The sequence below is a fragment of the Perissodus microlepis genome, chromosome 6, assembly GCF_051167445.1.
Source record: "Perissodus microlepis isolate ML-2025 ecotype Zambia chromosome 6, ASM5116744v1, whole genome shotgun sequence".
Taxonomy (NCBI): domain Eukaryota; kingdom Metazoa; phylum Chordata; class Actinopteri; order Cichliformes; family Cichlidae; genus Perissodus; species Perissodus microlepis.
Genome location: NC_140466.1, coordinates 4239112 through 4264634, shown reverse-complemented (window position 1 = coordinate 4264634; position 25523 = coordinate 4239112). Strand labels below are relative to the sequence as shown.

At 40.1% G+C, this 25523-nt stretch overlaps 1 protein-coding gene across 4 annotated transcripts in view; it reads left to right on the top strand.

Moving 5' to 3' along the window:
- Window positions 1-25523, top strand: part of rptor (regulatory associated protein of MTOR, complex 1) — a 195400-nt gene that overhangs the window by 24510 nt on the left and 145367 nt on the right. For all 4 annotated transcript variants that reach the window (XM_084930273.1, XM_084930272.1, XM_084930270.1 and 1 more), the window contains exon 4: window positions 366-448. In XM_084930273.1, the coding sequence (XP_084786399.1) occupies window positions 366-448 (83 nt within the window). The remainder of the gene's footprint in view (window positions 1-365; window positions 449-25523) is intronic.

Sequence of the window (25523 nt, the reverse complement as noted above, 5' to 3'; positions counted from 1 at the left end):
CCCCTGAGCAGAATTTGATCTGTCCTTTATCTATATTCTGCTTTTCTTCATGCCATATTGATTTACTCTCATCAATATTTCAACCTTAGCGGCTGCTGCTATTTTTCCATACCCCACTTCAGATTTAATAAGAAATGTCCCTTTGATGCTGAAACGAACAACTTCAACAACTTCTCTTTGTACTTGTGGCGTGGCTGAATTCTTAATCACTAAATGTTAAAGCAGTAATTATATGGCTGGTTTGTTAGTTCTACATCGACTTGTGTGGTTTTGCTCAGTTATGGCTATTTTCTTTGCCGTCTGTGCGTCTGTATGTGCGTCTGTGTTAATTGCAGTGTGTTTACACTGTTTTGTTTGCTTCCCAGATCCTCTGTCGATGAGTCCACAGAAGGCCCTGGAGACCATCGGGGCCAGCCTGCAGAAGCAGTATGAAAACTGGCAGCCCAGGGTGAGTCTTTAACCGATACTGTGACCAGAGACACAGACTCATACCACTTCTGTTCAGGATTGAGTTAGATAATGAATCAAAATAAATTTAAATAATATCATCACTGACTGATTTTTGGCATCCATTAAACCATTTGCACTTTTCTGTTCTTTGAACTGAACAATCACCTACCTTTCAATAAGCAATAACCTCTCAGTAAACTCTTTGAATATTAGACTGATGACTCCACCACCACATCCTGATACTCTGGTATTGATTTGACTGATCTTTGCTTAAAGCTCTGGGACTTAAACATCAGCTTGTTCGTCATGAGAGTTTTCAGACAAAAACATTTCACTGTGCACAACACTGATGAGAAGATGTTCAGCTGTTGTGTTAACAGTAACTCCTAATGTCTGTGAAGGTTTTCAGTCATCCAGGTCATCGTAGTCAAAGGAGCTTGCAAAGAAAAGCGTCTGGACTTCTTTAAGTTGCTTGAAGACGTTTCACCTCTCATCCGAGAAGCTTCTTCAGTTCTAAGGTCAAATGGTGGAGAGTCCCAGATTTAAACCTAGCGGGAGTATCCCCCCACAGAGGGACAAAAGGACCCCCTGATGATCCTCTAATCGCCTGAGCCAAGGTGTGAAACTGGGTGTGGGTCCCAATCAGCCAGGGTTTCGGGTGAGCTCATTGTGAAACCTGGCCCCACCTTATCATGCGAATTCCTGAGGTCGGATGGCCCAGGATGTGAGTGGGCGTTAAGGCGTCTAGGGAGGGATCTCAAAACTGGATTATAGATAGCAGACAGTTGGTGTCGTAAACCACCGCCTCTGTTCAAAGATGGTCGCTCACAGTGGACATAGATGGCTTCTTTCACTCCTCTTACAAACCATCTGTCCTCTCTGTCCAAAATGTGAACATTGGCATCCTCGGAAGAGTGACCTTTATCCTTAAGATGCAGATGGACTGCTGAGTCTTGTCATATTGACCTTTAATATCAGGTGTGTTTCCAGAATCACTAAAAACTGCTGTAATAAAACCTATACTGAAAAAGGACAATCTTGACAAGACACAAATGAACAACTACAGGCCGATCTCAAATCTCCCATTTTTAAGTAAGATCACTGAAAAAGCAGTTTCTCAACAGCTCAATTACTTCTTAAAACAGAATAACTGCTATGATGCCTTCCAGTCAGGTTTTAGACAGAACCACAGCACTGAAACCGCTCTGACCAAAGTGTTCAATGACATATGTCTGAATACAGACAGTGGAAAAATGTCAGTCTTAGTTTTACTGGATCTCAGTGCAGCATTTGATACAGTTGACCACAACATGTTACTCAAACGACTGGAGAACTGGGCAGGTCTCTCAGGAACTGTACTAAACTGGTTCAAAACATACTTAGAAAACAGGAAATACTTTGTATCAATAGGTAACTTCACATCTGAGCAGACAAGTATCACATGTGGAGTTCCCCAAGGTTCCATCTTGGGACCCTTTCTGTTTAACATTTACATGCTCCCAATGGCACAGATTATAAAGAACAACAAAATAAACTATCATAGCTATGCAGATGACACACAAATATATATCACAATGTCACCAGGAGACCGAGGCCCTGTACAGGCTCTTGGTAAATGCATTGAGGAAATTAATGACTGGTTGTGCCACAATTTTCTCCAGCTAAACAAAAACAAAACTGAGGTAATAGTCTTTGGTGCCAAAGAAAAACGATTACAGGTCACCAGAGAACTTCAATCTATACATCTAAAAATCACAAGCCAGGCGAGAAATTTGGGTGTAGTGATGGATGCAGACCTAAACTTAGAAAAACACATTAAGACAATAACAAAATCGGCTTACTATCACCTCAAGAATATTTCAAGGATAAAAGATCTGATGTCTCAACAGGACCTGGAAAAACTAGTCCATGCATTCATCTTTAGTAGGCTTGATTACTGTAACAGCATCTTTACAGGTCTACCTAAAAAATCAGCCAGACGACTACAGCTCATTCAGAATTCTGCTGCTCGAGTCCTCACTAAGACCAAAAAAGTGGACCACATCAGTCCAGCTCTGAGGTCTTTACACTGGCTGCCTGTCCGTCAGAGGATAGACTTTAAAGTTCTGATGCTGGTCTATAAACCTCTGAATGGTTTAGGACCAAAATACATCAGTGACCTCCTGACCCAGTATGAACCTTCCAGATCCCTCAGGTCATCTGGATCCGGTCTTTTATCAGTTCCCAGAGTCAGAACCAGACACGGAGAAGCTGCATTCAGCTTTTATGCTCCATATATCTGGAACAAACTCCCAGAAAGCCTCAGGTCAGCTGAAACACGCAGTTTATTTAAATCCAGGTTGAAGACTCACCTGTTCTCAGCTGCATTTGAATAAAGCACCAAATCCACACTTTTAAGCTTAAATTTCAAAACTTATATTTAACTACTGATTTTATCTATTGTTCTGATTTTATCTGTTTTGATTTTATATACTGTTTTGTTTTTTTGTTAATTAGTTAGTTAGTTTGTTTGCTTGTTTTAATCAATTTTAAATCCTGCTTTTTATTTGTTTTTGTTTCTAATGTCTCTGTAAAGCACTTTGAATCACCTTGTTGTTGAATTGTGCTATACAAATAAACTTGCCTGGCCTTAGAACTGAAGAAGCTTCTCGGATGAGAGGTGAAACGTCTTCAAGCAACTTAAAGAAGTCCAGACGCTTTTCTTTGCAAGCTTCTTTGAGTAACTCCTAATTTAATGTTCCTGGGTCTAATTTAGAGCGTGCAAAGCTGTTTTCATACATTTCAGACACCAGTGGAAGAATCGGGTTTGACGTTTCTCACATTTTGTACAAAACAGGCAACTCTGTGTCAGTACTGGGGTAGACCATACAGGAGGGAGCACACACCTATTGACCCCTTGCTATTGTGAAATCTCTGGACTGTCTACTGCTCTGTTGTCACGTGGGCTCAGTCTGACATTACATTTGAAAGCGACAGTTTAGAGGCTGTTTAAAGTTCTCTTTGACTCATTCAGTGTCTCAGAAAACGGAGTCTGGATTTTCTTTTTCCTGAGGTGCTGATTCAGATTTTCTTCCTAAGAACTACAGTTGACATCATGCATATTTATTATTCCTACTTTTCTTAGATAGTTTTGTTTTTTTAAATGTGTGTTAATTAAATTACACCAACCTTTAATAACTCGGACACTTTCTCACAACTACGTCAGCTTACAGGACCTTCTTCCAGTTTTACTCAAATAAGCTTAAAAGAAAGTGTTCAGACTTACTTTACTTTTTTTTAAATGCAAATAAAACCCAACTGAAAATGACTCGCAGTGTATCCCACTTGGTCTACAGCTTTCTCCATGCGTGTGTAGGGCTGTGATGTGTGTAGGCCTCCAAAATGTTAGTTCTTTTTCAAGTTGTTGCTAATAAATATTTAACCATATTTACTTTTACTGAAATTTCTGTAAGCAAAAAAGGGAGAAATGGGAAATAACTCGGTCTATGTGTGCATCTCAGAGCTCTGAAAACAAACAGCAGATGCCACACTGGGAGATTCCTGCCTGCAGAGTTAGCAGCATGATGAACTGCCACAGTTCTTGTAGTCTGCGGTGATGCAATAGCTGCAGTAAAGAGTTATAGCAGATCAACTCGTAATTATGAGACCGATTGGCCCTTTAGTGGAAAACTGTCCATCTTTGGTCTCTGGCTAATGGATGGGATGGGCCGGTTTAATTTTTAGACTTGTATCTAAAAGGTCACCACTGTCTGTCCAGCTGTGGGGTTACTCTGTGTCCTGCAGACAGTACTGAAAAGTATTAAAACTGATGGTCTGAACTAGGGCTGTTCGATATATATCGGATGACGATATAAAAACGTCTATCGTTTCATTTTACGCTATCGTTTGTTTCATGGTGTCGCAAAATAAACTGTTTACGGCAATATTTTTTCATGGTTTTGATGGTCACTGTAGTGGCTATATTAATTTCTTAAAGTTCTCTCTTTCTCTTATATTTAATATAACCACACTACGGACGGACAAGCGCCTGTTTTTATGTGTTGTGGTTAGCAACAACAACGGTAACACCATCGCGTGTCCGCTTGTTTATGTTCCACATAAACCTTTCACAATAAAGCTCAAGATCCTGTTGAGACTTTTCAAAATAAACTGAATCACATGAAAGAGTATGCAGAGTGTTTACGGATGAGAAGCAAAAAAAGATCCGCCAGGTGCTAAAAAATAAACCTTAGACTCAAACGTTAGAGCAGGCTTTTCCCCGCAGCACGCCGTGTAATAAATACTCACAAAGAAAACGGCGGCCGTTACAACTTATGTCTAAAAATGTATCGTTTCATGCATCAGTTAAAACACTCGACTCCAGCTACATGACGCGCAGCTGGAAACACTTCCCGCAAGTCGAGCTGCCCGAGATTCACAGAATTTACAGAAAATGTTACATTTTTGTGATTTATATTGTTATCGGACGATAGAATTCTTATATCGGGATATGAGATTTTGGTCATATCGCACAGCCCTAGTCTGAACTTCCCCACTAGCCAAACTCTGTTTTGTCATATTTCTAAATTAGGCATCTTTCCCAGATTTTCATATTGGAGAAATATGGACAACATATAGCTGTAATAATCCAGTATCAATCAACCAAGCAATCAGCCAGTAGAGAACGCATATTAAGATATTATATGAGTTTATTTTAGAAAACATACATTTTCCAGCTCCTTTATACTTCTTATATGCAGTATGCCAACAAAACGCCCACATGCTCTTGACAGTAATTCATACTTAATGCATCTATTTAATTTTTTTTATGTGTTTTTGTACACTCAGCTGTTCTAAGTTTATATGTGTGTATACATTTATTCGTTCATGCCAGCAGCAGCTGTTGTCCTTTTCCCAGAGCCTCCTTGGTGCTTTTGTCTTCCTCCAAAAATTGGGAAGTCATTGGAGCACATGACACTCCTCCAAAGTAAAAGTCTCCCAAAGAAGAATTTTTATTTTCTAAGGAGTAAAAGAGATGGAGTATAAGTGTAGCGAAACTTTCTCTGTTTGGACGTAAAAAGCAAAGAAGCAACAAAGCAGTGCTCACCATGACAGCAGGAAATCTCATCTTAGTGACTGACTGCATTTCCAGTGTTTAGACAATGATCTGCCATTCACTGACATGGATCACTGTAATGGTGCAAGCCGCAGCATTTGTAGGAGTTTGATCTAACAGATTTTATTTCAGCTTTTTACAAACATAAAGATCCACGCTGACTAAATCACAAAAGGCTCCCCCCCCCCTTCAGGATGAAATCGAATCCCCCGGCCAATATTTCTAATAAATGCTGCTGATATGTGCAGATATTGGATTATGGCTGACAAATTGGCACCACTGCTTTTGTTGGTGAATTAGCTGAAAGGAGTCTCTGACAGACACGCTCGCTTTACCTGCTAAAGCCAGCGAAGCTAATACAGCAGTCTGTCATGACAGAAGCAATAAATCCTGCTTTCAAGAAGGTTATAATGTTCAGCTCGTTGAGCAGGAAGATGCATCTGTTGTTGAACTCCGTGAACCGCTCAGTGTTTCCCTGTCCAAAGTAACCTGTTATGAAAATATGAAATATGATTGCATATTTTTGAGTACAAATTAAATATTTCAGAAAACAAAAACAATGCCATGTTCTTTTCTCAGTGTACACTTCATGGATCTTTACATATCTAGCTATTAAATGCTCGATGCAAGTCTTCCTGAGGAAGACCTTAGCAGTGGGGTTAGTGAAGGTTTTTGGTACCTTAAGCTGTCTTGTTTGCAGTCTGCTTGTGGTCCTTTTGGCCAGGCTGTGGTTGAATGCAGGTACATGGCTTGTGTGGAGAATTCAGTTCAATTCAATTTTATTTATATAGCACTAAATTACAACAACAGTCGGCTCAAAGCGCTTTATATTGGAAGGTAGACCCTACAATAATACATACAGAGAAAAACCCAACAATCACATGACCCCCTATGAACAAGCACTTTGGCGAGAGTGGGAAGGAAAAACTCCCTTTTAACAGGAAGAAACCTCAGGCAGAACCAGGCTCGGGGAGGGGCGGGGCCATCTGCTGCGACCAGTTGGGGTGAGAACTAAAGAGGGACTGCATTTGCCAACATTCAACTGTAAACTACAAACAAGCTTTTGATTATCTTTTTAGAAACCACAGATATCCACTGACTTCACAACAAGCTCTGAAATACTGTCAATTATCTCTAGAGACAAAGTTATCTGATCAGAGTTTAAGTTCAGCTCACCCTGTGATCTGTTTAGATCTTTCCCCCCAAAGGTTTTTTTTGCAACATTGGTAATATCTGGTGTATAAACTGTAGGAAACTGTGGGCAATACTGAAGAGGTTGGACACTTGTAGTGATTATATGCTGCTGATGTGTGGCATCATTTCGAGAAGCTGTCCAGGAACTAAAATCACAATGTTGTTTCAGCTGGTTTTATTTTCATTTTATTATTTAGGGGGGATTAACTTCCCATGCATGGTAGTTTAGTGTTAGTTGTTTTTTACTCTCCTATATATATATTTTTCCTATGTTCTTCTTCCTGAAAGACAGGCGTCCTCTGGAGAATGACTCCAAAAAATAAGCAAACACTTGAAATTTGATCTGAGTGCTTGAGCTGAGTTTCTTTTGGTTCTATTGGGTTTGAATTTGATTTCAAACCACCTGCGAATATGCTTTAATCTGCTCATATAGTTTTGGATTTGATCATGGCCTTTTTTTTTTGTTTTCTGTTGAGACGTGGTAGCAGAATGTGAACATGGTCTCTGAGGTTTTGAACAAGATGGATTTTTTTTTCTCTTTTTAGTTTCTCTTTTTGCTCAGGTGGAGATGCCATGCTCAAAAAAACCAAGATAAAAAAATAAGCCAGTAAAACAATTTTGGTGCTATAGTATCTACAGAGGATCGAAATTCAATTCATCCTGTTGTCATGTTGCTAAAACCCTACATACCCGCCAAAAAGCATCACGAGGCTTTAGAAATAAAAATACAACAGTGTGTGGCTGTTTGGTAAGAGAGTTCAGAAGTAACACGTGTGGTAAGAGGAGGGTGGAGGAAGAAACGTCCCCAGAGACGGCAGCTGAAGGAATGTAAGCTCGGGCTTGGTTGACCTGAGAGGTCAGCAGCAAATGGTGGTAGGAGTGCAGGAGGAGGTGTGGGAGGGTGAGAAAGCGGTTCCTTTTTCCAGCCGGAGGATTCACAGCTCTGCAGCTCCACACTGGAGTGCAGCTTTCGCCAACACACCTTACATAAAGCGTTGACAAAGCAGTCAATTAAACTGCAGTTATTACCTGCTTTGTGACAGCACTGACAAATTGTGTAATAACTTCATTTCGGATGAAACGAGATGGGGAATATTAGACCAAATGAGAAGCCATTTTTTTCCCTCACCCCCCCTAGCCCTCCATCCCCGTCATGTTGATATGTAAGAGCAACATTCACAACAGTTGAGCTGCCCAGGGAGTTTAGCTGTGCCAACCTGCTGTCACGAATCTGTTTCTCTGTTTGCTTCTGTACTCTTAAATTAACCCTCATGGACACAACACGTACAGAGAAAGGCAAACTCTGTCCTGGCTGCTGCCCACTCACTTTCTCTACCAACTCAACCTACTCTCTCTTCCCTTAACATCTCTCTCTCTCTCTCTCTCTGACCTTTTGTTTTCCACTCCACCTCAAATCAAGATTCTCCCGTGTCCATCCTTATTGTTGTCTTCTTGTTTTTACCATTCTTCTTCGCCTGTGGAGTTTTTTTTTATTCATTTGAGTTTTTCTTTCTTTTTTTGTGCTGTCTGCTTTCCTTGCACTACAATGAAGAATGCACTACTGCTTGTTGATGGGTTTTGCATAGTAGGATGCAGATTATCTGGCAGCCTCTGCAGGAATTTTGAATAGTTGAGTGAAGTGAAAGGTGCTTTTTGGCGGCAGTTGTATAGTTTTTGTACCTATTAGAAATCCCCCCCCCCCCCTTCTCATCTTTTATAAATTAGGGCTGAACATCACAGTAACAAAGTGGCAATGCTTTGTTGCAGTGTATGAGGCAGAGCATGCACTGGTCAGCAATTGGGGAAATCGGCACAACTAACACCTGTTCTGATTTTTTTTAAACATAACATGGGACTACTTGCTGTATAATCTCTGTCTCTCTTCCACAGCATGTCTTTCATCCTGTCTTCCTTCTCTCACCCCAGCCGGTCTCAGCAGATGGCTCCGCCCCTCCCTGAGCCTGGTTCTGCTGGATGTTTCTTCCTGTTAAAAGGGAGTTTTTCCTTCCCACTGTTGCCAAAGTGCTTGATCATAGGGGGTCATATGATTGTTGGATTTTTTTTCTCTGTATGTATTATTGTAGGGTCTACCTTACAATTTAAAGCGCCTTGAGGCGACTGTTGTTGTGATTTCGCGCTGTATCAATAAAATTGAATTGAATAATTTATTCATATTGAATATTTGTAGACAGACAAATTGCTCCCCTGACTAAGAACAGCTTTGCACCACCATCAACCAGAATCTGCACAACCTGATGGTTCCACTGTTGCCTCACAGCATGAAGGTCCTGGTTTCGAATCCCCCATCTGGCCAGGGCGTTCCTGTGTCGCCTTTGATTGTTCTCCCGGTGTCTGCATGGGTTCTCTCCACGTACTTCTACTTCAACAGTCCAAAGACTGTTTGTGGGTTTAGTTTAATTGGTGATCCTTCATTGGCTGTAGGTATAAATGGTTATTTGTCTCTCGGTATTGGCCCTGCCAGGTTGGCAAACTGTCCAGAGTGTACCCCGCCTTCTCGCTCTGTAGCACCTGGGATAGGCTTCAGATAAATGGAATATTTTTTTTAAATTTTCCTTCACTTGCAAACTCTCAGCCTTCTTCGTTTTTTTGATAATTCTTCACTTTGCTTTTGCACAGTGCTGCCACCACCACAAGTTTGTCAGCCATCTTTGTTGAGCACCATCTTTTTCTTTTTTTTCCTTTCTCTGCTGTCTGTGCTTCTATTGACTGTGGCTTAATTTTGTTATCTTACAGAGCTCAGACTGGATTCAACCAAGGACTCCTTTTGTTTCATAGACGTGGCATCAAGAAACTAGAAGTTATGTGATACCTTAGTTTTCAGTTTCTCTTTGAGTTTTCTCTCTGTTTGCCTCGTCTGCTCTGCTATTCCCTTTCAAGCCTCACTTGTTCACTTTCATTTTCTCTGTGCACGTTACCGTTTTTTCTCTCCCTGTCCTCTCTGTTATTTGTCTGGGAATCTAGTTTGAAACTCCCTCCTCTTGACTTGCTGGTTGTTTGTTACCTAGATGAAAAGCGATGTGCTTGTCTTGTCAAATGGGCTTCTCAAAGCCAGCACATTGTTTCTAAATTGCTGAACATGTTGCTGCTGCTAAACAGGTTCGGTATTTTTATCTAACTGCATGGTGTCCTCTCATGCTACCCACTCTTTAGTTTGCTCTCCTTCCTGGCTACAGCTTGTGAACCCCTGCCGTCCGCTCGGCTACCCCTCTCTTGCATAATGTATCACTGAGCTGAACCTCAAAGACTTTACTTTGATTAGATTTGCAGTCTTTTCTTATCACCCTGGAAACGCCAAGCTACACAGCAGAGGACAAGCACAAGTGAAGGGTTTCTGTGTAGCTGCTAATGATGCAACACACTTTGCAGGCTTTGGTTATGCTACATTCTTATGTTGTATTTTTAAAAGGCCATTAACGATTTCCTTTAGTAATGACATAGTGAGCATGAGCCAGTGGGGCACCTGTTGTGCCAGCTGTTTTTATATTTTACATAAGTAATGCTAATGCTACGATTGGCTACGTGTTATTTCTGTCATAGCAGAGCAACGGCAAATGTTCTTATGTGTTCAGGAAAATTATTTTTATCCAATCGTCACAGGAAATTTTGCCACATTGCCAGAAAATAAAAATTTAGTTCCACTTTTTCAGTGTGAGGATTTTAGTTTGTCACGGAGGATACTACTCAGTGAAAAAGTTGTGTAATATCTTAGGGAACTTTCTGAAATGTGATAGACGACCTTAAGGATGGCTTTGCGTTTAGAGTTAATGAAAGATTGAGTGGAGTTAAAGGATCGAGCATTTTTAGAATTTAGTTTCTTAAAAGTGTGTTGAAGCGGTCTTAAAACCCCCCCAATAAAACCCCCCCAGACTTGAGCCTGATTTATAATCCTGTAGTGATTTCTTCCTGTCAAACAGGAGTTTTTTCTTCCCACTGTTGCCAACGTGCTTGCTCATTAGGGGGTCATATGATTGTTGGGGTTTTCTTACACTGTGAATGTGCAGTCTGAACAGCATTTTATTTTATTTTTTAAATTAAGCTCAAGACAGGTAGTAACTGAATCTATGGAACAACAAAGTGGACAAAGATGACACATTAATTAGCAGCTGTGTTTTTGTCTCCCTTGGAAGGAAGCTGACTTTTCACATTCAATAACAGAAACTGAACCACAGACATGTTCAGCTGCTGAGGGAATTTCCAGAAGTGACATGCCCATGTGACGTTAGGCAATCACCGTTTGCTAGAGTTTGTGGAAGTGGCATCATCGGCTCAACACTGAGTACGAATCCATAATTATAGTTTTCCAGCCAAACAACCAGTGAAAAGTGATATATTCTCTGAGGCGTGTGTGCCGCACCCATCATTGTGTTCAGTGTTTGCCTCTGTTTGGGGAACTGTTCATTTTTATCATTCTTGCACAGCTTAAGTTGTATCATGTGGAGAAAAAATAAAGCAAGGGCAAAAAAAGAAAAACAACACAAATCACGTGAGGATGTTGCTGTATATGGACTTGCTTGGCCAGCAGTAGGGAGATGTGGTTTGTTCACTGTGTGCTGACAGTGTATTTAAGCACAGCATACGACTGGGTGTCTCAGTAAATTGGTAAAAATTCCCATTTTAAAAAACAAACAAGCGCACCACTCTGGTTTTTGAATTAAAAAAAAAAATCACGGCTGTTTGAGGAAAAGTTAATTCAACCTTTTATTGGCTTTGCTGGTTATAGCGCTTCAGTACTTGCTCTTGAAGCTTTCTAATTCAGTAACCAACACCATTCTTACGCTACATTATTCCCTTTGAAGTCTATATCTTCATATATAAAGCACCTCGAGGCCATTGTTGTTGTGATTTGGTTATATAAATTGAATTGAACTGAATTGAATTTCACATCAGTTGAAACCCATCTGAGTTCTCCTGATGACTAGCATGTATGGGAAGCTGTACAGGGAATAGCGGTAGGCAGAAACATTCCCAATTACCTCTCCTTGACTTCCCTCGTGCACTCAGTCCTGCCGGAGCCGGCCAGAGAAAACCATTAGCCTCTTGGAAGAAATATAAACATCTACCATTACATCTGGACAGTGTGCTTATGAGGAAGGCGACAGTTTGGAGACAGCACTCATCTTGTGTTAATGGTTAGGAGGAGGTTAACTCTAGATAATGCAGAAGGGTTGTTTGGTTGTCAGCCAAGCTTATAGGTTGGACACGAAATGGGATGTGGGGTGTTTTGTGGTTGTTGTTTTTTGGGGTGAGTGAAGCATTTCAGTTTCATTGATTGCTCGTTCCTGGAAAACAAGTAAATTTATCATTCCTTTTAAAGTAGCATGTGCTGCTCCTAAGTGTTTTTCAGAAGCGAAGGTGCTCTATCTTATCTACATTAAAAGGAAGGAGGCAAAGTGAGAGCAAAGATGTTTAATGCACAGATCTCCAAAGATGAGACATCTGAAGGCCGGGTATTTTGCTATATTTATGGTCAGATTTGACGCTAAAGTGTTAGTAACCATTGATGTGTGTGTGTGTGTGTGTGTGTGTCCCAATTGCATCACCACATCCACATGTACCTACCGCCTGTTGTTGTGCGATTGGTCTTGAGAGACGAGACAGCGAACAGAGTGCAGTATATATTTGTAATTGTGTATCACATATAAACTGGAGAAATGAATATTCTGCACATGGATGATGAAATAAGGGGGAAAAAAGTTACTTTAATAAGTTCTTGGAAGATTGAAATACCACTTGTGATCAAACAGTTCTGAGAAGCTGGATCCACAAGAATAGTTTCTGTGGGTTCTGTTCTGACTGCCTGCTCTGTATATTCTACAGTTTCAGTGTGAACCTCAAACTTTTGTTTCAAGTTGTCCTGAATTTCATGTGGGAGGAGTTCATCGCTGGTGTTAGGAGACGGGTCTCCTGCTATAACTGGGCAGGTTTAAGTTGAAGAGTCCACAGTATCCAAGCCCAATGACAGCACATCAGATGAGGCACAAAATCTAGAGCATCCTTGTCATATATATATTTTTTTTAATTCATGGGGCTGTGGACTGTGAATTCAACCCCCACGTTCACACTGTCAAAATGGACTTCTGCTTTAACCTGTGACTGTTGTGCGTGCCACATCGTGGAGGCAAAATGGGAATTCCACTGACAGATCTAAGTTTTAAACCAAGACAGGTTTCAGATTTTTACGAGCCCCTTCTCAGAACCTTTTCATCACACCTCATGTTCATAGTGGAGTATCTTTTACAAAAGTATAATTCTCTGTTTGGGCATGTTACTCTTATAAGAATTATTAGGATCATTATTAAATCCTTTACTCAGACATGGTTGATCTGTGTATAAAGGTGTAGATAGCATGAAATCAAGCAATTGAATAATACAATGAAGAATGCATGTTCTCCTGTAATTAAAGATGTATATAAATATGGTTAATTTAAAATATTCTGGCCAAGTGAAAGTATGTAGCTGTAGATTTTTTAAAAAAAGTAATTTTATGTGATAGCCTGCATCCTACCTGCAAAAACCTGCTATCACAGACAGGACTGAATTCAGTGGGAAGCTGCACTGGTGTCCCAGTCAGCAGTCATGAATGGATGTTGCTGTCTCCACAGTGAGTCACCTCTTCGTGTTTGCACTCATTGAGCTTGAGTGTGTGCAGATACTAATGATGAGTGTGTGACTGTTATTATTACATCCTGATTGCATAAATGTGTATGACCTTAGTGTGTGTGTGTGTGTGTGTGTGTGTGTGTTTGTGTGTTTGTGCTGACATTATCCATTTAGAGAGGATGCAGAGCAGGAGGGGACAACACAGGAGTCCAGGATGTGACTCAGTGGACAGAGATAAAAGCTACAGCTCCCTTCATTCATATTTTTTAAGCAGTATGTAAAATGTGCTGCTGTGACGGCATGTGCATGCCAGTCCTACAGCCTGCCAGCTGAACAGAGTGCAGGCACCGGTTCATGGGTGTGCTCAAGGACAATGGTACAAATTGTGGGCAGATCCAATCAGCGTAGTACTTCTTGAATTCCTACTTTAGTGAAGCACAGCAATGGCAAAACCCAGTCGTCCCTGAAGACATTTTTGTGGCTTTGCAAGTCATTTGAGTCACTTCAGTTCCTCACACTCTTCTTTTCCTTCTCACTGATGATCCAGAGCCCGTGTCTATGTTTCTGTTCTTTATTATTAACATAGCCCTACTCAGCCAGCCGTAGCTGCAATATTAAATTCAAAAGCCCTTTTGTTCTTCAAGTGCCTCTCAAAATTGTCCCTAGAGGAAAAGCGTTTCACATGGAGTGCTTTTGGTCAAACATTTAACTTGCAGCATTCCTTCCTGGATTTAAAGATGGTCAACATGGTTAAAAAGCATCAGTAAACAGATTTTACCCATTTGATCATTGTGATTAATAACTATGTTAAGATAATCATATTTCATTGTGAAATGTTAAAATCCAATCATCTGTTCTTTTTCTGATACTTGACTGGGTCCAGGTCATAGATGCCCAGACCTCTCCCTCCCCAGCCCCCACCTCCTCCAGCTCTTCTAGTGGGGGGGGGGGTCTCCCTGGGTCTGACCCTAGGCCTTGTCGTAGTTGAATGAAGTCCTAGTTCCCTAAACACCCCTCTGATGCTCCTCACCATATCTCCAAGGTTCAGCCCAGACAACCTTTGGATGAAGTTCACTTTTGCAGCCTGCAAAATTACTCTTTTGGTTAAGTGCAGTTCATGGGTGGGAATTTAGACTGATCAGTAAATCCACAGGTTTGCCTTTGCTCTCTCTTTACCACAATACTCTACTGGCTTTTGTGGTCAGGACCGGCTATAATGCTGCACCAGTGGGTCTATTTTAGTTATTATGATGGAGCTGGGTAGGGGATTTTTGGCCAGTATTCGAGAATGTTTGGCAGTCAGGTCTGTCTCTGTCAGTAACCATCATCTGTCAAGTATCTGTGGCATGACCTTTGCATTCACTGCCCTGGCAAAAAATTGTCTATTTACATGACAATTACCTTAGTCTGCATTTTCCACCGAGCCTGTTGTTCCACATAGGGATGAATGCACGTGCAATGTTGCTGAAGATTTTCAGTCATGTTGTGAAGAGAGAGCCTCATGTTTAGTTGGAACATAGACACAATTTTCAGATATCAAATCAAATCGCAGTCAAGTCCTCAAATGTGGGCTCTTCACTAATCACATAAATGTTTTATAGGTGTCAGACTTTCTAATATTACTGTTTTTACAGTACAAGCCACATTTACTGTTCTCTAACACGAACTCAGGAGCAAATTAAAAACCTTTCTCTGTTGACCTGCTTTGGGGTCCATGAGTCTTTTTTTGTCTGATCTGTGAAATCCCTTTAAAATGAATAAATAAGTGAATATTTTTGTGTCTTGACATCCAAAATCCAAACTGGAATTCCCACCACTTCCAAGGGTTAGTCACATGTAGCTGTCACAAATGACTGAAAATACAACTTGATGCTTCCAGCTGCTTTCCCTCGTTTATTTATGAGGAGGCTTTAAGACCCGGACACCATAAGATTTGAAAATGTGAAATTTACATCTGGTGCACATCTGCTTCAGAAGCATTCTCATTTCTTCCTCTGGCGTGGATGACGGGCTGTCTCTCGGCTCGCAGCTCTGGGCTTTGTACTGGGGACCTCTCCACATAAATCCCATTGAATGCATGGTCTAGCTGGTTTGGACATTTGTGCTTTTACATACAGCTCTGCTGGTTAATGCCTAGAAACGTTCACTGACTGTGTGAAAACAGCTGTAGATTCAGAGCCTAAATATTTTGGTTGGAAGATCAAATGTCTCTGTGTAGTGCGATGAGTTTTTTAAGCTTCAAATTAAATACTTGAAGGTTTGCAGCTCGCCAGGCTTACTGCAAGATGCACGTCTCTTGGTGACATAATAGTTTAATGGTTGAAGATTTCAGGCCGTCTAACAGTTTCTGGCTCTGTCTCATGTATGCACCACTGGAGATGAATGTCACCTTAAAGGTTTTCTTAGCCTTTCAATAAAGTTTTGCTTCCCTTTCAAGGATAGTAGCCCCTAAAGCCAGAATATTTTGTACAAAAAGCTGCCTTTTGCTGCAGCATTACAGTTTGCTACCATTGCCAGTAGAGCATATGTTGAGACTAATGTACCTGATGAAGTTGCACCGGCATACAAAAGTTTGTGACACACGTGATTAATTATGAGAAGTTTCCATTGAGCGTGCTGCTTATATACAGCAATAAAAAGTCGCCAGTAATTTTCAGTTTTTTAACAACAGCTGTGTAAAAGTTGAGAAGCAGCTTTAGGCCAGACTAATGGATTGTAGGTAATGAGCTGTTTTTCAGTGAGCGTGATGTATATGTGGTGTTTTTATCATTGTAAACAATTGGGCGTTCAGTGCAGTTAACGTGCGTGAAGCTTCTTTTCTCTTTTGATAGGTCTGAAAATTACCATACTGCTCAGTTTAATAATTATTTTTTCCTAAAGTGGCTTCAATTAAAATGTGAGTTCTTCTGATTATGCACTCAGCAGATTGTGATATCCGTCTTCATGCCCCTTCGCTCATTAGTGCAGAATAGAAAGGCGTTATGTCACATTAAGACATAGCTGTACAGAGAGTCCTCCATCAGCTGCTACCCAGAATCCTTCACTTTAAATCCTGTGCCGCTATTAGTCAACCCCACTATCCTTCTCAGTGACCCTGATTGTTTCTGAATAGCTGGACCTGCACCTCTTATTCTGCTCTAATTAGTGGAACAGCTGTCTGTATAAATAATTGGAGTCCCCTTCTACCCCTCAAGTCTTAAGCTAATGGTTGTCCTGTCCCTTCTTTTACCCTCTAATGGTTCACTTTCCTCCTGTGGTTTCCCTCTGTCTCAAGGCAGTGTGGGATATCTATATCAACGACCTGAGTAGCGATGGCCCTTTTAATGGGCTCATTTTATATCATCCTTTCTGCTTCACTGTCCATGTTAAATGAGACTGAAGTTAACCCCTGTTATTTAAAAAAATAAAAATTCTGTTTCGTGGCAGATGACTAACTGCTTGTTAGAGTGACCTGATGCAGAGGGGTAGTGTAGATTTTATTTCCTTTTCCATGTTGATATTCAAACACTCGTCAGGGAAATGTTGAAGTAAGTGACATGTCTGCTAGTGCAGTGCTGTTAGTCTTAAGTGTTTATGAGGGTGAAGATTGTTGATAATGGGTTGTTTTTTTTTTTTTTAAATATTAATTTAAAATTAAAAAACAAAATGCAAATCTGCAAAAAAAAAAACAAAAACTTTTCTGGGGTTCTCTCTCGACTTTGTACTTTCTTAGTTTTGACTTTCTTAGTAAGGTAATAATGTATACTTTTATTATTATAATTTAGGGAAATTAGTGTGCATTTAACCCATTCACTCAGTGAAGCAGTGGGCAGCCACCAATCCAGCACCCGGGGAGCAGTGTGTAGGGTGGTACCTTGCTCAGGGGTACCTCAGGGTAGCCGTTCAGTGGATTTGAACCCCCGACCTTCCAATGATGGGGCGTAATAACCTTTATTTAAGTTCATTGTGTTATTCATACCTGACTCGTCACTGATGTTACTGAGTGAAGGTGACGTCATCATCATCACTGGTGTAGATGGGTTTTAAGGGCCAAGTTGTCGAGTGTAAACTTTGCTGCAGATATTAATAAGACATATCCTAAAATGATAAGCTGGTGCGTCTGTGTCATGATGGACTGTCAGCTTTTATGTGTAACTGCCTAGATGTATCAGAAATGTCAGCTATGTATTAAAGTTTTACGGTGGACCCACCTCAGCAGCAGCAGCATCCAAGCTGGAACGTGAAGCCTCCTTTCTCATGTAACTGTTAAAATGTTAGCTTATGATTTCAGTTTAACATAACTAGGTTAGAATATTTTAACATGCTGCAGATATTAACTTAAAATGTTTGTTCATTAATAATTTGGGGTGTGTAACAGACTGTGCACAGTTTAAGACCTAAACTGGGATTTTTTCCACGTCCTTTATCACCTGCAGGAAATGGGCTGCTTTGTTCACGTTTGCACTACTGAAAATACTCCCTGTGGTATAGATGGGAAGATTGCTTCCCTACACCGCACTCGGTACACTACAAGCACTACATCCACACTCAAACCAAGCTTTTGAAATGAGTAATAAATTCATTTTACGTACTTACGAAAAGATCCCAGTAGGTATACTGACTTTGTAACTAGTTTTGTTTGTTTTATCCAAGGAGATACATTTTCTAGCTTTATTATTATTATTATTCATTTTCTTTGTCTATCTGTTTTATTTTCTGCCCCCCCCCCCCAAAAAAAAAAAGAAAAAAGAAAAAAAAAATTATGACCAACGGGTCAACCTCACATTATTGGTTTTCTTGTATTCTGGATTTGAGCACATTTAAAAGTCAGAGTCAGAACTTTGAATTGCAAAGAGTAGAATATGTAGCACTCTGCACATTTCTTTGCTAAAGAGGATAAAAAAGAAAAACCTCTGGGGATAAAATCTTGATATTTTGAATAGGCTCTGACTCACAGATCTTTTTTTTTCCCTGAATAAAACACAACAGTGAAAAGCTTATAATAATGTCTTGCATGGCCTTGATTCTCCAGACAGCCTGCAGTAGTTAATCTAAGCCTCCACCTCTGGAGTCTCTCAAGTTATGCTTTTTGTGCCCGTTATGTTGAATGTGTATAGAATTATTACGCTTGTACTTTTATGCCGACTGACACGTAAAGGAATAGCAAAATGTGAGCGCTGTATTACAGCTTGTCCTAACATGAGAGTCAGGAAAATCCTCCATAAACCATAAAGCTCAGCCATGCGGAGTTGGACAGGGTTTCTTTATTCTTCCCTGTCCCCTGGCATCATTAAAAAGGAGGAAGAGCCTTTCCTGGATTAAAGGGGCTTGTAGTGTGCCACAGACTGTGGACAGTTGATCATTATACATCTCTTCTGCCCTCCACTACACCACTTTCCCTTTCCCTCCTTCCATTTTAGGCTATTTTAGGCTCTATCAACACTGAAGTGCTTAGCTCCCTGCTCCTGTCATTTCTTTCCTTACCTATTCCCACTTCAGCCTTTGTCTCATTATATCACCTCCCCAACGTTTTCTTCTACAGTGTCATATTTCTCCCTTTCTTTTTGAAATTTAATTAAAAGTACTTGTAAAGGAGAAAATTATAAACCTTAAGTGCCTCAGAGGTTCAAAGTATGTGTGTAAAAGAAGAAGAAGGTAAAAAGGGTGTCTCCTGTTTCTTTATTATGCACAAATTCTGATGAGATGGACCACGAAACCCAATTACAGGGCCGTAATGCGTTATCATTATCACATAGATAGAGATAGTGATGAGTGAGATTGGGTTTAATTTTAAATGCATGCACACCTTCCCTGTAATAGCAGGAATCTTGATGTGTGTGATCTTGAAGGTGTTTCCCTGCAGAGCCACGTGCAGAAACCTCAAAGAAATCTCTCCCAAAGAAAATAAGAGAAAGATCAAAAATCTGTCTGACATTTATCAGATTAACATCACACTGAAAGCACTGCATCAAAGCCATTCTGAAGATGCTCATCCCCATTTTTTTTTATTATCATAAACTCTATATAAAAGATTGTTGTGCCTTTAAAACTGCGTTCTTTCCAGCTGTCAGCAGAGGGCGACTCCTCTGGTTGTAAAAAGATGGATCGTATTGAAGTCTATGAGAACATGACGCCAGTGCTCACTTGATATATGTCCTCAGTAAACAATTGCTAAAACGTCTATAGTGTCAGTTGTTATTGAATCCAGCGTGATTTTCATTTTTGTAAATTATCGCCCTAATTCCACCAAACATTTACTTGCAGGCAGCCAAGTATATTTGCATAGTATGACTGGCAGCAGTGACACTCCGAGGCACTTCAAGATTTCATTATCGATACCACTTATTAATTCGATTTCTCGTTGATGGGTGTCATTAGCTCCGCTTTGTGAATCACTACCATCATTAAACAGCATGTCAAAGACATTACATTCATGCAAATTGCATTGTCTGTGGTCAAATGTGTTTGCATGTTGAAGGTATTTCCCCTCTTTGTTGTGATCAGGGTTGGGGTTATTGCTAAAAAACATATAACATAACATTTGTGTATCTATGCGGTATGCTACTTAATATTAGTTACACAACTCATTACATCACTTTTACGTTTCTCTGTAAAATGACGTGAAACTCGTTATCCTAATGAGGACCAGAGATGGGCAGTAACGCGTTACTGTAATCCGATTACTTTTTTCAAGTAACGAGTAAAGTAAGGGATTGCTATTGCAAAAACGGTATTTAGATTACCGTTACTTTCCCGTAGGAACGCTGCATTACTAAAACCGTGATTTTTTTTTTTTTTGCAAGAGTGTCTCATGACAGTGACGTAAGCGAGTGCGACGTTCGTGACAACAGCTGTGTGCAGATCAACAATGGATAATATATCGAGTGGGGGAGAGAGTATGAGCGTGCAGCGTTTAAAGCGAGGAAGTACTGACCTTACTTTGAGTTTGATTCCATAAAAAGTGACAAAAACATTAGCGTCCGTTGTGCGTGGGAAGAAAACTTCTTTTTACAGCGAAAAAAACCCCTAAACTTCCAAGCAAGCACCAAGTGCGCTACGACGTAATGGGAAACTCACAGAGAAACTCGCGGATTCTTCAACTGACCGCTGCGGCACACCTGCACCAGGGTAAACCTCCGCCTACCCCACTCCTGCTTTACAGGTGAAAATAGAGCAAAAGGACCGCTAGTCTTTGATTTTATTTATTTTCTGCTGTGTTTTACTTGCATCTATTTAAAAGACTGAGTGTAAACACACAAAAAAATATATATTTTATGTGCTGGAATGTGCAGAAAATAGGTTTAAATATTAAACAAATTTCTTCCAGTCAGAGAATGTTGCATATAATTAAATTTTTGCTTGATGCATAAAGTTAAAAGATTAAAACTAATAAAACAAGTTTTAAAAAGAGACTTTTCCATTTGATTACATTTTGTATGATGGATTATGTAGAAAAAGTAGAATTGGGCTGAAAGATCTATCGCTTTATCACCTATTCAGGTTGTAAATCGTGTTTTTAAAAAGTAACTAAGTAAGTAATTAATTACTTTTGAAAATAAGTAATCAGTAAAGTAACAGGATTACTTTTTGGGGGAAGTAATCAGTAATTAGTTACTGATTACTTTTTTCAAGTAACTTGACCAACACTGATGAGGACACATGCGATCTTTCCTTTAGTATTTAGGTATGAAAACTAAGCAAAGATGAAAAACGGCACAAAGACACTTAAAAGCAATCGCCATGGTGATTCTACGATAGAAGCATGAGCAGGTAGAAACGGAGGCTGCAGCCTGACTGCTCATCCCTTTGTTACCTGTTGAAGTTCAGGCTCTGGCTGCTGGGCTGGGCTCAGCATTCGCTCAGCTTTAACATCAATCTGGGTTCTCGGCGAGCTTAATGTTCGCATACTGTCTGTTGTAAAGACCCACCTTTTAGCACATCCCAGCACACCCACTGACTTCACCAGATGCACCTTGTTTAGTTCTCTCACCTTTGATTGGGTGTGGTGCTTGACCTTAATTATAACACGTTATATAAGGACTGCATTCACTTTTGGCTCACTTTTTTCTTCACTCCCACACGGGGCGGCAGCAGTGCATTGGCAGTCCATGTGTGTCTTTCCTTTATTGATTTTGAGAATAAGAGGAGAACCCTGTGAATGATTGATGACTGCTTATTCTCATTCTAATCGAATGAGCCCATGATGATGACTACTTAAACCCTGAGCCTTCCTTCCTTCATAACACTGTCTGTGCAGATGTTTGCAAATAACAACTCCAAAGAATCGTCATTGTATGAGTGTGTGGTGTTTTAATAGATGGATTAGAAACTGCAACAAAAAGAATAAGATGCTGACAGTCAAAATGTAGAACTGAATAGAATAGAATAGAATTCAACTTTATTGTCACAAGTACAAGGCAACAAAATGCAGTTAGCATCCATCCAGAAAGTGCTTTAGCAATAATATAGATATATCACAGAATATGGATCTATTATAGGTATGTTACAATGTACGTGGTATGAAGGTATGTTATGAATATACTATAACTATAAGTATGTACATGCTATAGCTGTAGTGAGTGTACAAGCTATGTACAGGCTATGAGCAGGTTATACATATGTTTAAAAATATGAAAACTATACAGATTGTAGATATACAATTGCAAGTATTAATAAACAGTTGTAAAACTATAATTATTGTATTGTACAGTAGGGCTGTTCGATATAACGATATATATCGGATGACGATATAAAAACGGCTATCGTTTCATTTTACGCTATCGTTTGTTTCGTGGCGTCGCAAAATAAACTGTTTACGGCAATATTTTTTCATCGTAATGATGGTCACTGTAGTGGCTATATTAATTTCTTAAAGTTCTCTCTCTCTCTTATATATAATACAACCACACTACAGACGGACATGCGCCTGTTTTTATGCGTTGTCGTTAGCAACAACAACGGTAAAACCACCGCGTGTCCGCTTGTTCCACATAAACCTTTCACAATAAAGCTCAAGATCCTGTTGAGACTTTTCAAAATAAACTGAATCACGTAAAAGACGCAGAGTGTTTACGGATGAGAAGCAAAAAAGAGCCGCCAGGTGCTAAAAAATAAACCTTAGACTCAAACGTTAGAACAGGCTTTTCCCCGCAGCACGCCGTGTAATAAATACTCACAAAGAAAACGGCGGCCGTTACAACTTATGTCTAAAAATGTATCGTTTCAGGCATCAGTTAAAACACTCGACTCCAGGTACGCGACGCCCAGCTGGAAACACTTCCCGCAGCTGCGCGAGATTCACAGAATTTACAGAAAATGTTACATTTTTGTGATCTATATCATTATCGGACGATAGATGTCTTAATGTCGGGATATGAGATTTTGGTCATATCGCACAGCCCTATTGTACAGTATGATTGTCTATACAGAATTTACAGTAGGCATCAAAACAGAACCTCACTGCACGCTTTGTATTTTTTCTTTTTTGTAAATCCAGTTTAAATAATTAATTCCTAAATATAGTTCAGATCAGTTTTATTAATTTTAATAGCCCTTTTTCTGAGAAATGGGCTTAAGTCCCATAATTGATGGGACATGTATGTATATACTTGATATCAAAAGCGCACATCCACACATACAGTGACTGTAATCCATCATAACTGTGATGTGATGTGAATGATATTCATCCAGGAGCTATACTATAAATGCATGTCATGCACTTAGTATGAGTTGGTAAATCAGACGAGGAGGAGCTGAAATGTTTCCAGGGCACGAGTCGCTCCACTGTGTGATGAACAAATAAGTGTGGTGACAGAATGGTGTATGTGTTTGTGCACCACTTCGGATATTTCATAGTGTCTCCTGACCCTGACCGGACCTATGCAGATAGCTGGCCAGTGGCAGCAGCATCACTAAACAGAATTACGGCTGCAGGCAGGAAAAAAACAGAAAAGCAAATCTGACCAAAGTAAAACACAGCTCTGTTTAGAAGAGAGCAGCTTTTCCAATAGAAATAAGACCTTAATTTATATCAGACTTTCCTGTTATTGCTCTAATTATCAGCGACTTTTCCATTAACATTAAGCAATTTTTCACTTTCAGTTGTTAATTATGTAATCAAACTGCTTCCTACAGCAGCAATGACCAAAGCGATTCGAACTAACCATCTTTAGCTTGCTCCAGCGACTGAACGCGCAGATTAGAAACTGACTCAAATAAATTCAGTCAGTCCAGGCCGTCAAATGTGCTCGACGTCTGCAGGGTGCTTCGTTGACTCCTGTCTGTCAGCGGTATGTTGTGGTTTCATTTCTGCTTCAGTGTTGTCCTGCGCTGTCATGCTACCATGTGGTGTAACTCTCTTCCAGTGTGCCTACGTTTTTGGTTTCAGGGTGTTAGTTGCACTCAGGAAATTGGACAAGGCTTCAGATGAAAAATCAGATGAAGGGAGATTGGCCTTTGAACCGTGTGCGATTTAAACATATAAAATGTGTCTGGCAGAATTTCTTTTAAGTTAAGAAAGGTAGAATATGCCCAGTATTTGTCCAGGTTAAATTAATTTATCAAAACCAAACACATTTGAAGTGACACAGATTTATGGGAGTGGGTGCACAAAAGTGAGAGACAATAGGAAAAAAGTTGCAGGTACGCAGGGAGGGGAGGGGGGGCAGGAAAAGAGTCCAGAGGAACTCATTCATCACAGCCAATCTACCAGCCAAGCCAGCTTAATGGAGACAGATAGCGGCTGTAGCTGTCAACACAAGAAGCTTATCTCTATATTAAGCAGTCCCACCGTTAGGACCACACCGGCCACATGTTGGGAGATTGATCTGGAGCATTTAGCGACAGGGAAAATATCCTAATTAGGCTCAAGTTTGACACCAGGTGTCGTTTTTCTCTCCCTGTTTTCTGTCACTGGTGGTACGACCTTGTCACTTCATTTAAAATATCAAAAGTAATCCTCTATCTTCCGTGGAAAACTCAGACTTCAGGAAAATCTTCAACACCTCTCTCACCTACTCAGTAAGCCTCAAAGTAATCCCTTTTCCTTCTCTCCTTTTATCTCGTCTCATTCCTCCTCAGTGTTGTTCTCTTACGGGATGTTGCTAGGTCAGGATTATTGTCAGAGGACCAGCGCAGTCGCCTTCAGTCCTTACCGTTGATTAGCTTATTCATCTAATTTATACACTGTAAACTGCTCTGTGTAAACTCAGACATTTAAGTTTTCATTCAGATTCCTGAGTGATGAGAGCAAAGATCAAAGCCAGCAGTCTTGTTACAGTGGAAAAATGTTAGAAAGGAATCAGACAGCTGTCTTCTGTCACCGCAAGGATCCTTGCTGTCTTGTGAAACTGTATTGATCCACAGAGAAAAATTCTATTTCAACTTTTCCTTCCTTTCACAGGGAGGTGAGAGGTCAGGGTCAGGTACACATGTAGCTGTCTGTAGAGATAATAGTGATAATGCTCTCATTCTCTGCTCAGACCTTTCTGCAAAGGGGAAAGGGAGAAAAGTCTCTTCCTTTGGTTAAACACAATAAAATATGTTTAGCAATGATTATTATTCTGTGTGGAGAAAACCACATTACTTGTAATTTTGTATTTTGGACACCAATACTTCCGATTTAGAGTTAATGTAGCGGGGGTCACACTAGAGTTTTCCCTGGCATTCAGGAGCAGCAGATCTACTTATTGGGATGGATTACAATAAACCAAGCAATATTTTCTCTGCCAGTGTTAGTTTACATTGATGTTAATATTAACTGTCTCTCTAGTTCAGACTTTTTGTGATGAGCAAGAATACAAAACAGGAGGCTGTCACGGCACATTAGGCTGATGCATACAGGCAAATGTGCATGAAGATAACTGATCCCTTTCTATATCTGATTGTTACGCTGTATAATACATGTAACCTCTGCATAGTTTAATGTGTTTCTGGGTTTCTTTAGGAAAACATATTTTTAGCTTAAGGTTTAAATGACAGGTTGCCACCTGAGGCTGGCTCCCAAGACTGAGACAATCCCTGTAGATGCTCATGCCAAAATAGGCTATAAAAAGCAATGAAATTAACATGTTTGGAGCCTAGTCGCAACATTATTATGGTGGCAGTTTCATTTAATTTTATTTCTGTTTCCATATACAGTCTATGGATTAAAAATTAGACCTGCTAAGTGGCAACATAAGATTTT